The sequence below is a fragment of the Brachyhypopomus gauderio genome, chromosome 12, assembly GCF_052324685.1.
Source record: "Brachyhypopomus gauderio isolate BG-103 chromosome 12, BGAUD_0.2, whole genome shotgun sequence".
NCBI classification, from domain to species: Eukaryota; Metazoa; Chordata; class Actinopteri; order Gymnotiformes; family Hypopomidae; genus Brachyhypopomus; species Brachyhypopomus gauderio.
Genome location: NC_135222.1, coordinates 21,672,367 through 21,687,478, shown reverse-complemented (window position 1 = coordinate 21,687,478; position 15,112 = coordinate 21,672,367). Strand labels below are relative to the sequence as shown.

At 41.2% G+C, this 15,112-nt stretch overlaps 2 protein-coding genes across 2 annotated transcripts; one reads left to right on the top strand and one right to left on the bottom strand.

Moving 5' to 3' along the window:
- Positions 1 to 11: 11 nt before the first annotated feature.
- lamp3 (lysosomal associated membrane protein 3) lies at positions 12 to 4,123 on the bottom strand. Its single transcript, XM_077023835.1, has 6 exons — positions 3,992 to 4,123; positions 3,433 to 3,653; positions 2,962 to 3,081; positions 2,228 to 2,300; positions 1,925 to 2,095; positions 12 to 459 (listed from the first exon to the last, which is right to left on the bottom strand). Exons 1-6 carry the CDS (start codon positions 4,050 to 4,052, stop codon positions 320 to 322), a joined length of 786 nt encoding a protein of 261 aa, XP_076879950.1. The 5' UTR covers positions 4,053 to 4,123; the 3' UTR covers positions 12 to 319.
- Positions 4,124 to 5,753: 1,630 nt separating this feature from the next.
- Positions 5,754 to 8,755, top strand: kng1 (kininogen 1). Its single transcript, XM_077023834.1, has 7 exons — positions 5,754 to 6,552; positions 6,720 to 6,836; positions 6,923 to 6,992; positions 7,098 to 7,270; positions 7,484 to 7,594; positions 8,049 to 8,141; positions 8,248 to 8,755. Exons 1-7 carry the CDS (start codon positions 6,355 to 6,357, stop codon positions 8,581 to 8,583), a joined length of 1,098 nt encoding a protein of 365 aa, XP_076879949.1. The 5' UTR covers positions 5,754 to 6,354; the 3' UTR covers positions 8,584 to 8,755.
- The last annotated feature ends 6,357 nt before the right edge of the window (positions 8,756 to 15,112 follow it).

Here is a 15,112-nt window from a genome sequence, read left to right as displayed (position 1 = left end):
ATATAAAAAATCTTATCCACATTTTACAAAATCAGTTGAAAAAAAATACACTGCTTTTTACTTATTGACAACGCAACACAATGAACTGCAACAGCTTTTACAATTTAAAAGTCACATTCATTTATTTTATAGAAACACGCCAGTCCAAAACCAGAATAATCTGAATACTACAACCAGATTTGATAGATTTTGTAATATAACCAGATTTGTCCGAATACTGGTGTAAACATTTGAGTAGTCGTTCATTGGCCTAGAATTATTAGGCGAATTATATCTACAGTATCGTGCTAAACACAAGAGACACATTTCATATAGATGGTTAAAGTTGTTCGTATCCTTGGCCATGGCGTTCACGGAGCAGCACGTACACCAGCACCGCGATGAGGATGATGCCGACCACGACTGCACCCAGCACGATGGGGAGGATTCGCTTGGTGTAGTCTGCCAAACACTCGACCCCTGCAAATGAGCACAGCACAACTTACACAGCAGCCCTCAGAGGTGGTCTACTGATGAAGACCCACCCATACCAGCCCACAGAGGTGGTCTACTGATGAAGACTCACCCATACCAGCCCACAGAGGTGGTCGACTGGTGAAGACCCACCCATACCAGCCCACAGAGGTGGTCTACTGGTGAAGACCAACCCATACCAGCCCACAGAGGTGGTCTACTGGTGAAGACCCACCCATACCAGCCCACAGAGGTGGTCTACTGGTGAAGACCAACCCAGACCAACCCATACCAGCCCACAGAGGTGGTCTACTGGTGAAGACCCACTCATACCAGCCCACAGAGGTGGTCTACTGGTGAAGACCCCCCATACCAGCCCACAGAGGTGGTCTACTGGTGAAGACCAACACATACCAGCCCACAGAGGTGGTCTACTGGTGAAGTCCAACCCATACCAGCCCACAGAGGTGGTCTACTGGTGAAGACCAACCCATACCAGCCCACAGAGTTGGTCTACTGGTGAAGACCAACCCATACCAGCCCTCAGAGGTGGTCTACTGGTGAAGACCAACCCATACCAGCCCACAGAGGTGGTCTACTGGTGAAGACCCACCCATACCAGCCCACAGAGGTGGTCTACTGGTGAAGACCCCCCCATACCAGCCCACAGAGGTGGTCTACTGGTGAAGACCAACCCATACCGGCCCACAGAGGTGGTCTACTGGTGAAGACCCACCCATACCGGCCCACAGAGGTGGTCTACTGGTGAAGACCAACCCATACCGGCCCACAGAGGTGGTCTACTGGTGAAGACCAACCCATACCGGCCCACAGAGGTGGTCTACTGGTGAAGACCCACCCATACCGGCCCACAGAGGTGGTCTACTGGTGAAGACCAACCCATACCGGCCCACAGAGGTGGTCTACTGGTGAAGACCAACCCATACCAGCCCACAGAGGTGGTTTATTTGTGAAGACCAACCCATACCAGCCCTCAGAGGTGGTCTACTGGTGAAGACCAACCCATACCAGCCCACAGAGGTGGTCTACTGGTGAAGACCAACCCATACCAATCCTCAGAGGTGGTCTACTGGTGAAGACCAACCCATACCAGCCCACAGAGGTGGTCTACTGGTGAAGACCCACCCATACTAGCCCACAGAGGTGGTCTACTGGTGAAGACCAACCCATACCAGCCCACAGAGGTGGTCTACTGGTGAAGACCCACCCATACCAGCCCACAGAGGTGGTCTACTGGTGAAGACCAACCCATACCAGCCCACAGAGGTGGTCTACTGGTGAAGACCAACCCATACTAGCACCACCACACATCAACACATTCAGGCAGTATCAGCTGGGTGCGGTCTCTTACTCTTCTGTTGATTCCCAGAGACACCTTATTAAACCTTTGATAAATATTGATGTAGTTAAGCCTAACTATTTATCAAGGCATTAAAAGCTGGTAGGTTACCTTCTCCAAATGTCCCTTTGGACAGGTCAAAGGCTTGAATCTGCATAGGAACAAACTTAATTCTGAGACTCTCAGCCAGGATTAAGGAAGTCTCAGATTTGCATGTGAAGCTCTTTCCATTGGCAGCCTTGAAGAGTTTTTCATGGTCCATAATTCCTAGATATTGTTTGGCTGCAGAAAAAAAACACAGCAGACATTTCTTCAACCCTTACAGATATTACCTCAGTTAAAAGATAATACTCTCTGAAGTATAAAGTAACAGATTTAGCTATTTGTTGCCAACTTGCCAGGCGCTGCACGTACGTTTGCATTTCTTACAGGAAGGTGCAGGCTCCAGTGTGGCCCTCAGCTTACTCACGTAGGTCACAGTGCCTTCCTGCAGGTCGCCATGAAGAAAACATCCATCCAGTTCCAAATCAAGCATGAAAACACACAATACACGAGATCCACAAAAAGCACACAAGAAATTTACATTTCTTTAAAAATTACATTTTTTTTCATGAACTTATAAGAAATTTATAAGAACTGAAACAGGCATTTGAAAAAACGTGTATTGTCTTCTTTTCTGCTCTAGCCAGGGTTTTATGCTGATAGTGGCACTCTGAACAAATACCTCTGCCAAATGCTGTCAATATAAATGTAAATGCTCATGATGGCATGAAGAAAGGAGTCTGGAAGTCCAGCAGAGTAAACATGCTTGTACTTGTGCTGAAATCTACTCTTACCAAAGGTAAATTTTATACATGTAATTTAAAATGTAATTTATATTTGAGGATGACTGCATACGCAGCAGACAGTTCTGCGTGTGTATTAATTTTCAGATGCTTTTTCGCAATGTGCTCACATTCAACTGTGTGCTTGTAAACTTGAAAATATCAAGATGTAAGAGGCAATTTGCTGTAAGTCAAAAATATACCTCTCATTGATGTAAAACTATAAAAAGTTCAAATGCATAAATAATCAAGTGTGTACATTTTAGCATGGTTTTTTGATGGTTCTCCAGTAAGAATATTTTAAAAGGTGCTTATGCCATGTACCTTAACGAAAGTAAACTCCAGGTTTCCACTATCAAACACCAGTGACAGTACAGCTACCAGGTCACTGCAGTATCCAGTTGCTAGAGTGGATTTGGGGTCCATGTTGAAAAACATTTTTTTCTGCAAAATGTATCCAAGATGTAATTCATTCAGTTTCAAATGATTTATACAGTGATTTTTAAAAGTGCCCTCCAGGGAATATTAAACAGTTACATTTTGAGGTTAGCAGTGAAGAGATCATACATCAGACCATTATATCACAATCTAATTCAGTGTGATTTACAGAAGTGTAAAACATTATATAAAACATTTACACCATGTAAAATTTACTCAGTATGCCTGAGTATCTTTCTTCAGTAAGCTGTGAACTGACTTGTCACTGTAGTGGTTGTCATCCAAGTGCTTTCACACATTTTTTTTAAAGCGCTGAGAAACAAAAAAAATCTGCTTAGACAGTGGCACACACACTACCTTGTCCTCTACAACCATGTACACCACTCCCAGAGATGCTTTCAAACAGATTTGGCCTTTGCGGTTCCTTAAGACAAAGTTCCCGGTAACTGGTACCGTCTCTGTGGGCTGGAGACTCTGCTTTTTGGAGACGTTGAGAGAGGCGCCTTCTCTGCCGGCAGAGTGGTGTAAGGCTGCGTCTGCAGAGAGAGGCTCAAGTGTCTCCAAGGCCAGGCCACTTCCTGTGTGCACGTTACAACAGCAGGGTTTCAAACAAGGTTAATAACACACACACACATTCATTTCTGACTTGGCTTCATGATCTTTGTATTTTCTAACATTTTAGATGCATGAAGTCACCTGTATGGAAAGTTTAGAAAGCAGGCAGGTTATGAATCCAGACAAATTACCCGGTTCATTCTGCACTTTTTGTGGTCTTCAAATTGAGCTTAGTGTGTGGTGGATATTTACATGTGATTCTTCAAAAGTACAACTTGAACAATAATTTTTTTTTTTTACATTTTTTTAGCACAATTGATGGCACAATGTCAATTCTTAGATTGAAGAAAATGAAACTCACCAAGAAACAGCAAAGCAGAGAGAATAATAAATGGCATTTTGTTGAGTCTTGCACCAGTCATCTCTGGACCTCACCCTACATGTGTTGGTGTTCAGGTGGTCTGTCGTGAGTGTGATACTCTTATGGGGAAGTCTGTGGGGAGGAGCGTAGAGATGTCAAGCTGTTGTTGTCATTTCACAGCAAGATGATGCGAACAAAGAAGAACATTTGTCGTTATTATGATCAAATCAGCCATCCCACAAAGTTTACACTTAGGGCTAAACATTTTTAGTACCACACACCACATTTATCACTATTCATATATTTTCTATTAAACAATTCAAATAAATGTTAATTTATTAATTTATTTTTATTATTATTTTTATATATTATTTTTATAAATATTAATTTATATTTATTAATATGATTCTCTTAAAGGCTTAAGATGCAGGATTGCTTGCTTAGCCAGCTAATTTAGATACTTTTAGAAATTTGCACTAAAGCATTTATTCCTGTTTCTCTTCCTGTTCAATCATGTCTTAAGTATTATTACAATCAGTAGTTTTCAGTAGTTTTAATGTTTTCCACCAGCATTCGGTAATGCTTTGCCCCGTTATGATTGCTTTAGCCTGTTAGTCATATATATTTATGTAGGATTTCTTCAACCTCCGCTAAGAGACAACTCATTTCCAGTCATACGGTTACTGCTAAAGGAACTTTTTCATCCTGAGCCAATAAGATTTAGATTCCATTTTTTACCTAATGCATACACAAAATAAGCTTTGTTTATTACAACAGTAGTCTTTCTAATATCTAAATGTTCGTATAGCCAATAATTAGAGGAGACAATCGTATTGTAGTCTTTAATCCAAAGTCATTTTTATGATCTAATGTTTTCACATACGTACATAGACAGATTAATAGCCTAATGAAGCCAAAGCCTTTAGACTATGCACCAGACTAGACTATGTTCCCAGAAAGTCAGCGTTTTCTACCATCCTTTTTTACACACCCACACTGGGCGCGCGCGCGCACACACACACACACACACACACACACACACACACACACACACACACACACACACACACACGCACACACACGCACGCACGCACGCACGTATTTGTTGCTTGGACAAGCACATTCCAACGCACATTTTTAATGCAATTACATTTAAAAGGCTTTTTATAGCTTTTTATACAACTACAAGTTTTATACAACTACAAGTTTTATAAAGTCACTATTCTAAAACCACCAATAATAACTGGTTTGTTTATATGATGTTTAAATATATATTTGACTATATTATAGGCTATATTGTGTGATAAATCGGTCGCTCTAAGTAGAGGTATCGATGGGTTGATGTATGCTCTTTCTCACGCCTCCTCCCCTCTTCATTATAAACGGTCAAATCACGTTTCTGTAGTTCTTTGATCACGCGAAACTCTCACGTGGTTATTGCACGTTGCATTATTTTGGCGGGATTTCATCTTCCTAGTTTTAATCTCTCTGATTCACAAGATTAATCTCCGTGTGGTAGACGCTAAAAGAACACACTGCAGAGATGTGCTCTCATATGAAATGTGATTTCAAGAGAAACACTTTAAACCAACATATTTATGGCTGATTTATGAAATGTGACATATTCATGGCTTATTTGTAAAAGTATGTAAAATGTTTGGTTGCGAAAATAAATTCTAGGAAGCTGGTGATAGTTACTGTGGGTTCGGGTGGTCCGGGTCAAAGGTATTAGGACAAAGTATGCGCTTGCTTGTCGATGCAAAGGGAAAAAACACTGGAGTTTGTTTGCTCATCCAAAGTCTTTATAAAGAGCTGAACTACATTCTTCGTTTTGCTGGGTCATTGGGATCGCCTAGCAATCCTGGTATTGTGTGTATGAACACCTTAAAATTCATATTCATACACAAACGAGATATCCTGGATTACCAAGACACCTTATTCGGTCCTCCGAGGCCTTTTTGTGACCATAACTCAAGACAGCCACATTTAGCTAACACTTAGTCTAAAAAGCGTAAAAACGTAATGAGTCAAATACATTTTGAGTGGATTAATCAAATGCATTGACATGAATGTGTTAATACAGTAGGGTTACCTATATCTAAACTAGCCCCACACTTCAGCCGTGCACGGCGTGTCCGCACTCTGAACCCAAATGGACGTATTGATTAGAAAGAAATCCGAATCGCACCACAAGTAAACATTTGCATTACATGTAGCGAATGACTGGACACCTGGGTGCACTGACCCGGTTTTTTCAGGGGAGGCAAGCGGTGCGTTTAGCTGTATAACCAAGTCCACCATTACGGAGAAGAGCGCATCACTGTCCCGCATCTCGCTCGGACTCCCTTCATGCCGTTGGAATAATGAAAGGAGACAAACTTTGTTTGCTTTTCGCGCTGTCGTGTCTTTTTTACGTCGGATCACACGGACAAGCGGCCGACAGTCTTTCATGCGGAGATAAAAACGTGGAGGAAGCTGTGCGTTTGGTCCTCCTAATGCACAATAAGGGTTTAACTGAAGGAGGTCAGCTGGCTCTGTACCAAATCCTCAAGGCTACGAAGGCAGGCTAAGTCTCTTCTAACATTTATTAAAATATATTTTTGTATAAGTTTTTGTAATGAATTACAAGCTAGTGTGTTTCCAAAATACGAATTCGTATCAGTGTTTTTACAAAGACCTTTACTTTCTCTCTGGGCGACGCAACAAAATGGCACTCTCCGTCTCACAGGCCCACAACGACTCCGGGGACGTTATATCAGTGAGCTTCACAGGGCGTGAAACGGACTGTCCAGCAGGGGGCGACAAAGACTGGGACCAGTGTGACTACCTGAACGACACGTCTAAGGTAGCCTACATTTGATATTTAGGCATCTAAACATGTTCAAATTGTTTCACATAGCCTTACGGTTCATTTATCTTCTTGTTTCCTAGATAGCAAGCCTTTGTCACGCAAAGGTTTTGCACAAAGAAACAAACGAAGTCATTTCATTTCACTGTTTAGGTATGTTATTTGATTAAGATAGGCATAGTCAATGCTCAAAGCCAGTTCTCCAGACATGTAATGATGTATGGTGAAAGGATACCATATGACGCTTCTGCCCCGTAGATACGCTTGTCGTTCCCAAGCCACGCCCCCCGTGTTTGGGCTGCCCCATGAACATCGACGTAAACAGCGAGGACCTTAAGGAGCCCCTGAGTTATTCGCTTTCCAAAGCCAACAGAATACTTAACCACCCCCACTTCTTCGTCCTCAAAAGCATTTACTTGGCAACCAGGCAGGTAAGTGTTTCTGTGCAATATAATCTATGTGCACATTGTTCACTGAGCAGCCTCTTGTGGGGGATTTCAGCATGGTTCTTTTTCTCACCATCATAGATGCGTTTTGATTTTGCTCACTCACCCCAGTTATGCACTCACCCCATAACATGTTTGCTAGGGCTCACTGCAAAGGGAATCAATATCATATATACATGTGTTTGCATCCATGCATAGGTAATTGCTGGATTCAGATATCGACTGGAGTTTGATATGCAAAAAAGTAACTGTACCAAATCAGAGTTCAAAGAAGTTACTGAAGAATGTCATCCAGACCACGAAGCTCCAGTAAGACTGAATAAAACCTTTATGTCACGTAAAAGATTAGTAATATTCAGAGAAAATATTTTTTTATTCATTATTTCTGAAATATATTACTGTATTACTGAAATTAAATACAATAATGTAAGTGTCTGTATGCAACAACAAAGTGATAACAAAATGTGAAAATAAAACTCTCTGAAGCTTGCAAACATTGATTTATCCAAAAAAAACTTTCAAATATACCGCCTAGATGCAACACAGCTCTGTAGCCCTGCCTACATCAGCACTGTTTTGGTTCAGTCCTGCAAAGTATCTGCTACATCTGTACAGCTTCAGAATCTAAATGAAGACTAAATTATTAAAATAATAATGATCATCATTGTTATAGAAGTTACACTGTTACATCAGCAAGAGAAGTGCGATGTGTGATTCTTACGTGAATCTTAGTGTAATGTTTGCGTTTCCTGTTACTGCTTAGAGTTTCATGAACTGCAACTCCACCGTGGATGTGGCTCCCTGGAGACTTGAACTTCCCGAGACACATGTGCAGTGTGCAGAAGGACTGTCACAGGTGGGTCCTTCCCTAAAACCAACATGACCTGCCCCGTGGGCCGATTACCTCAGATCTTCTCATGTTCGTGTTTCCTCTATGATAATCACAAGTCCTTGTTTTTCAGAGGACTATTCTGAGACGTCCGCCTGGCTGGTCTCCTCTGAGGAACATTCAAATCGTTGAGGCTCAGCAACAACCATCCACCAAGCCTCACAAAGAGGAGTCGTCAGAAGAATCACATGAGGGCAAAGCCTTGCCGGGCCCTCCAGCCTCACCAGACCAGGATCCAACTGCTCCATTATCACAGCCACCCAGTGAGGCTTCCTCTGCTACTCTCACCACTGCTCCCAGCTGTCCCAGCAAGCCCTGGAAGGAGTTCAAACCTGCAATCAGAGGGCCTCCTCCTCCTCCTTCAAATAAAACAGAGAGTGGCTTGAGTGATGCAGAATCTTCTGGATGAGTGAGTGTAACAGTGTCTGTAATGTTCATGGCATAGAGCAGCTCACATGGGCCTTCTGTGAAATTATTTCTTCTCTTCTGGAATTTTGAAAGTGTTTCTGGCATTTCCTTGCAGATATTACACACAACCTTATACATGGTGTATTGTTATCCTTATGTCTAAATAAACAGAGAAAAATACACATCTTGTGTATGTGGTGACTGAAAATACTTAATATGACCTATTTTTATTTGTTTTTTTTTTCTCTTCAAGACAGACAGACAGACAGACAGACAGACAGACAGACAGACAGACATACATACATACATACATACATACATACATACATACATTCATTCATTCATTCATTCATTCATTCATTCATTCTAAAGATGAAACTCTCTTTGCCTCATCCTGTAGAAAATGTCCGTGTTTACTGATCAGTTCAGCTTGTTACCCCGGTGCAGACTGAGATACTTGTAGGTCCACACCACAGCTTTATTTACTTTCCTCTTTTTAAATCAGCAGTATGTAATAGAGGCCTAGACAAATTTAGTATAGTTAAGATTGTGGACATACAAAATGAAACTGCCCATTTCAGTAGCTGAAAATTGTTTTTTGCAAACGTTTAACTCCAACTGACTTCAACTACTCTTTCACGGAGGTTACTCACAGAATAAGTTATTAAAGTGTTGAGTTATGCATTAGCCTTTCTGTACATTACAGGCCTTCCTCTGTTCCTAATGAGGTTGAGCATTCCCCTTGGGCAGTTTGAGTTAGACTTTAATGCTTATTTGAATACTAGATGGAGTATGTATGCAACAATATAAAATTTTTATATCCAGTTGTTTCAAAACAAACCTCAACATGGTCTTTAACCGTCACCTTAATTTCCACCTCAGGTCAAGTCAAGTGGGTTTTTTTTTGTCATTTTAACCATGTACAGTATGTGACAGTACAGAGAGAAATGAGACAACAATCTTCCAGGACCAGGGTGCTACAAAAGACAATAGAGCAACACAGATCTATATACATAAGACAAAAGAGATACACAGATCTATATACATAAAGGATAGCTTCAGTATTCCAAGATAAGTGAATGTGTGTGTGTGTGTGTGTGTGTGTGTGTGTGTGTGTGTGTGTGTGTGTGCCGCTCCCGCCACCACTGGAGGCTCTCGAGTCAGCACCAGACAAAATAAGCGGAATCAGCGGTGATCCGTCACACCTGTCGTTCTGGTTATCTAAGAAAGTTTGTTGTGACGGATCACTGCTGAAGTGTTTTGGTCATGCCGGTACGCTATCAGCATTGCCCTGCCTTCTTTACTGTTGCCTCTCGTTACAAGGTGTCTCGCCACCTTCCTCTCTCTCTCCCTCTTTCTCATTCTACTGTCACTTTTTAGAGTCCCTATCTCCTGTGCCGTTCCCTGGCCCATCTCAAGTTTTCCTCCATCTGTTTTACTTCCTAACCATTATACATTTATTTTTGGAAGGGTTTTGTTTGTTGTGGTGTTTTGCCTGCTGCCAGTTACTTCCCCTGGCGTCCTTGGTTTCGTTTTTACGCGTCTTTTGAGTTGCCTTTGTTATTTTTCTCCCCTCTCTCTACGGGCGAGTTTTGCTTTGTACGAGTTGAGTTTTCTGAGTTGTTTTTGTGTTGGTGTTTTAGCCACTGTGAGTTTGCTTTACTCTCACGCTGACTAATTCTACTGCTGCTTAATTGTGTTCGAGCCAGCACTCGGGTCCACATGTTCCACATGTGGGATGTCAGGGCCTGAATGCTGTCTACCTTTTCCCAGATGGTAGGAGGATGAGGAGTGTGTGAGATGTGTGTGTGATCGGCCGCAATGTTGGTTGCTTTGCTGATGCAGCAAGTGGTATAAATGTCAGTGATGGAGGGAAAAGAGTCACCGATGACATTCAGCTGTCCTCGCATTCTGGTGCAGGGACTTGCAATAATAAACACTGCAATTCTCAAACCAGACAGTGATGCAGCTGTTTGCGATGCTCTCGACTGTTCATCTGTAGAACATGGCAAGAATGGGAGGAGAGAGGTGAGCTTTCCTAACCTTCATAGAAAGCAGAGACGCTGCTGGGCTTTCTTTGTTATGGAGCTGGCGTTGGTGGACCAGGTGAGATCTTCTGCCAGATGTATGCCATGGAATTTGATGGACTTGACAATCTCCATGATAGACCCATTGATGCTCAGTGGAGAGTGATTGCAACTTGTTCTTCTGAAGTCAACATCTATCTCTTTGGTTTTGCTTTTTGAGACAGGTTGTTGCTTTTTCACCAGTCCATTAGCCAATGCACCTTCACTCTGTATGCTGAGTCGCTGATCAGAACCACTGTGGCCGTGTCATTGGCAAACTTGATATGGTTAAAGCTGTGCATTGCTGCATAGTCATGAGTCAGCAGTGTAAACAGCAGTGGACTGAGCACACAGCCCTGGGGGACTCTGTGTGGTGGTGCTGGAGATGTAGTCACAAGTCCAGACTGACCGATGCCTCCCAGTCAGAAATTCCAGGATCCAGTTGCAGAGGGAGGTGTTTAGACCCAGTACACTCTTTGCTCAGGGAGATGTTGAAGACCTGCTAGCTGGTCTGCACATGCTCTGAGCACCCTACAAAAATTTTGTCTGTTTTCCATGGCTTACATCTGCGTAGAGTCTTCCTCACATTGCCTATGGTAAGTCACAGCAACAGGTCGGCTGGAAAAGGGGTGGTCTTCCTCACCACCACATCGTCCTGTGCCTTCATGACCGGTTTGTAACACCTGACAAGTCTGTATGCTAATACAGCATATCGCAGATGTGGTCTGAGTATCCTTGTGGGATGTCACACTGCCCGATATGCGAATGTTTGTGTAAACAAGTTCTAACTTCTTCACCTTTCTTATTGCAAAGTCAAGATTTTGGTGGAATTTTAGTCACATTTTAGACACTTTCACCTGTCAGTAAAAGTGAGATACATATGATTCACTATCTGTATGTTGTATGTTATGAATATTCTGTATGTGGATAGTTTTTATACTGAGTAGGCACCTATATACTACTGAAAACCCAAATTGTTTCATAATGCTTCTAAGTAAATGGATTACATTATAAATATAGAATACATTTAGCTGTAGGTCTATTTGGTGCTTAAAAATATTAAATTTCATAGATAGTAGAATGTAAGTATAACACAAGTTACAGCTCTTAAACTGATTTATTTGTGTGTACCGGAAACAAAATTCAGTACAAATCTAGGGGTCATGAAGCAATTATGTGTACAATTAGACTTTGAAATTGAATGGATGTATTAGAGAGGCACAGGTCAAAGGGCAGACATACCTCTCTGTGATGTCCAGAGGCCAAAAAAGAACTTTGACGTCATTCCTAACCCTAGATACCAGGAAAGATCCAAAGATGTGAATGACTTAAATAGCCTAGCCTGGCTTGTAAGTGGCCTTCACTGTTTGCGCTTCATCAGTATATGTCAGAGGTCACAAGTGGGGGTCTTGACTTGACTGTTTTCATCTCATCCTGGTCTGCACACACCTATGAATTTTTAGCAACCTGATGTCATGGACAAGGCTATATAAATGTTGGGGACGGGACTTCCTACTAGCACAGAGTTCTCCCAGCACTCGAGACAAACCAAAGCAATCCTGGGCACCATGGTCAGTGACCGTCTCCTGTTTTTAACAGTCACCTGTTACTTTCTCATTTGGTTTGTTACTTGTGATGATTTCGTAGAAATCCGCTCCACTGAAGATGACATCAAGGCACAGGAAGAGAAAGAGTTGGTAAGATTTTCTATCTTTTTAATAGATGTTGTTAGAGACAGTACAGATTTTCTAAGGGAACGGTTATGCCAAATAATATCCTGACCACTGTTTTATATATAAAATATATAGATTGAAGCTCTTCAAGAAGTCCTTGAAAAACTGAAGAACAAACAAAATCCATCGACTGAGAAGAGGTTAGGCTGGATTCCTTCGGTGAGTAAATTGCTAGCTTGATATCTAGGTCATTTTTAGGTATTTAAAAAAAGTCAGTTGGATAGGCATCATTGATAATCAGTGGACTATTAAAATATCATTTCTGCTCTGTATGATACAGTGCGATGCCGGAGAACAGTGTGCCGTGCGCAAAGGGGCCCGTATTGGGAAGGTGTGTAGCTGTCCTGGAGGAACCTTCTGTAGTTTCTCCATCCTAAAATGTTTGTGAGAGTATCATTTTTCCTTTCTCTACATTTGTCTACTTATATTGGATAACTGTAGATAGTCATATATCACTAAATAAACGCGTTTTGTACATATCATCTGTTTCAGTGAATTCATTTGAATGGACAAGGAGTTTGTTTCTTATTAAAAAACTGATACCACTAGATGGCATAGCGGATGTGGTTTTAGGAGCTGTAAAGTTGTTGGGGGGGAGTTTGTAGCCTATGGTTAACATGCATTACTAATACAGGCATTTCTTGTAGATCGTAAACCTCCAAACAAAATCACAAATCCTAGCCACTACAACAGATGAGCTGCTCCATTTAGAAACCAATGCAAAAACATTATAACTTTGGTTTTGAATTCTTCCACTTTGTTTAAATCAGCAGTAGCTATTTGAAACATTCATTACTGCTTTGATTTGTTTATATCATGCCCTTTCCTTACAACTGAAACATTTTCCAACTTAAATACATTTTCTAATTGTGCAGCATTAGGGCTTACCATAAACTATATCAAACAAAATATATGTAGACTGTGAGTCTGTCCATATGTGATTAATAATTGCGAGCATGCCTTCCTTAATGAGTAGTGCATAGGTCTTTTTTAATACCTCTGTTTCATTTGTCTTTCCAGTACATTAACTTACTTCTTCTCATATACACTCTGACACAGGAGTCAGTTGGCTATCAGTCTCTGATCTCCAACATCTTTTCTGCTGATGAAGCAGTACTAATTTTAATCCTAATCTTAAACCTGTCAATTCTCCTTACTGGAAGCTCTGTTAAGTCTTGGACTCGTGGCACCGGCAGGCCCTGTAAAGTTCTTTGATGCTGTTTTCCTCGACCCTTTAACTGACTGAACGCAGCAGACTGAAGGTATTTGCATGAGCCGCAGGGAATTCACTGTGAGCTCTGTGGGAGGTTTGAGCTTGACTAAGTGGAGTTCAGCTGTATCTTTAAGGCAAATGTTTTTAACAGTGTTAACAGTTTTAATATCTGATTTCTTAAGCCATACACAATATCTAAAAACAAATCGAAAGCAGGTGATGCTGAAGAGGTGATGCTGGCTGGGCATTACCAAACGAAAACAGACAAGCTGAAGATAATTTTCAGATTAAATCTTTAAAATCTTTTAGACACATTTTGTGCAGCAATTTCTACCATCACAGACTGACATGGACTCAAAAATAATGGTCTTAAAAAATAACACTGCTGATACAGGCGTTCCCTGTTATAATCTATAATTTCTCAATGCAACTGCCAGCAGTAAAATATTGTATCTCTGCTCTCTGGTATCCACTTGATGTTTGATTCTGAGTCACCACACAACACCCATCTCTATCTAGTGAGACATCTGATGTTATAGTTATGTATACCTGTTAGCAAGATCTCTCATTTTATTAGATTGGAAGAGCTTCCTGTTCCCTCTCTTTGGCCATTGGATAAGAGACATGATCCAATTTTGTACTCTGGAAAAAATCCAATGATTCCATTTCATAGTCAGAGATTATACCATAATGTTACAGTGCCAGGGGTTTGGGCTTGTGTTTCCAGTGGGTAGTGTCAGTGGTGAGTGTAGACATACCATTTTTCCACATGCCATAATAATAGTGATATGTGTGTAAGCACATAAACACACCCTTGTAATAATTCTGGAGGGTTTTATTGTCTTTTTGTGCTGTCTTTGGCAACTCTTTGCTGTCCCCATTTTTTTTGCATATCTGTTTAACATACTTTAAATATCTCATCATTCATTTAATCTGTTGTAAACATCTTTCAAGATAATAAAAAAAAAATTAAATGCTGATCTTGCATCACAGCAATAAGAAGTTAATCAAATAGATGCACGCTGAGAGTGTCAATGACAGAATCAGGACAGTAGCCAACACTGAGTAATGGCCTTCAAACATGACAGGAACTCAATTAAAACAACACAACTTTTAGGCATCCCATCTGGAAACCATTTATAATAGCCAAAGGGGATGGATGTCATAATTGGCAGGCAGAATTTGGACTACAAAAAAAAACCCCATAAAGTAATAGAAAGGTGTACGGGCTGATCACTCAATTTGGAAGAAAAAAAAATACTCCCCACAATATGTAATCATCAGGTTTTTAAAAAATCTGTTCTATTTTTGCAGGTTCTGTTAATCCAAGTTTTTTAAATACATTTCTCTTACTTGGGGCCTGGGGGTGAGTGTGCAGCAGCGTATTTTCACTGTCCCTAACCTCACTCTCCTCTGGATTGAGACTGATGATTCTGGGATCTCTTGTAGCCTCAGTGTTCACAACCTTAAGTGCCTCCCTCTGTCACCACTGGGACAAACGTGGTCTTAACCTTCCAT

Coding starts and splice junctions, on each gene's coding strand:
- lamp3 (XM_077023835.1), bottom strand. CDS start 4,052: ATGACTGGTGCAAGACTCAACAAAATGCCATTTATTATTCTCTCTGCT. Junction 3,654..3,991: donor CTCTGCTTTGCTGTTTCTTG/GTGAGTTTCATT, acceptor ACGTGCACACAG/GAAGTGGCCTGGCCTTGGAG. Junction 460..1,924: donor CAAAGGGACATTTGGAGAAG/GTAACCTACCAG, acceptor GCTCATTTGCAG/GGGTCGAGTGTTTGGCAGAC.
- kng1 (XM_077023834.1), top strand. CDS start 6,355: ATGAAAGGAGACAAACTTTGTTTGCTTTTCGCGCTGTCGTGTCTTTTT. Junction 6,553..6,719: donor AAATCCTCAAGGCTACGAAG/GCAGGCTAAGTC, acceptor TCCGTCTCACAG/GCCCACAACGACTCCGGGGA. Junction 7,595..8,048: donor ATCCAGACCACGAAGCTCCA/GTAAGACTGAAT, acceptor GTTACTGCTTAG/AGTTTCATGAACTGCAACTC.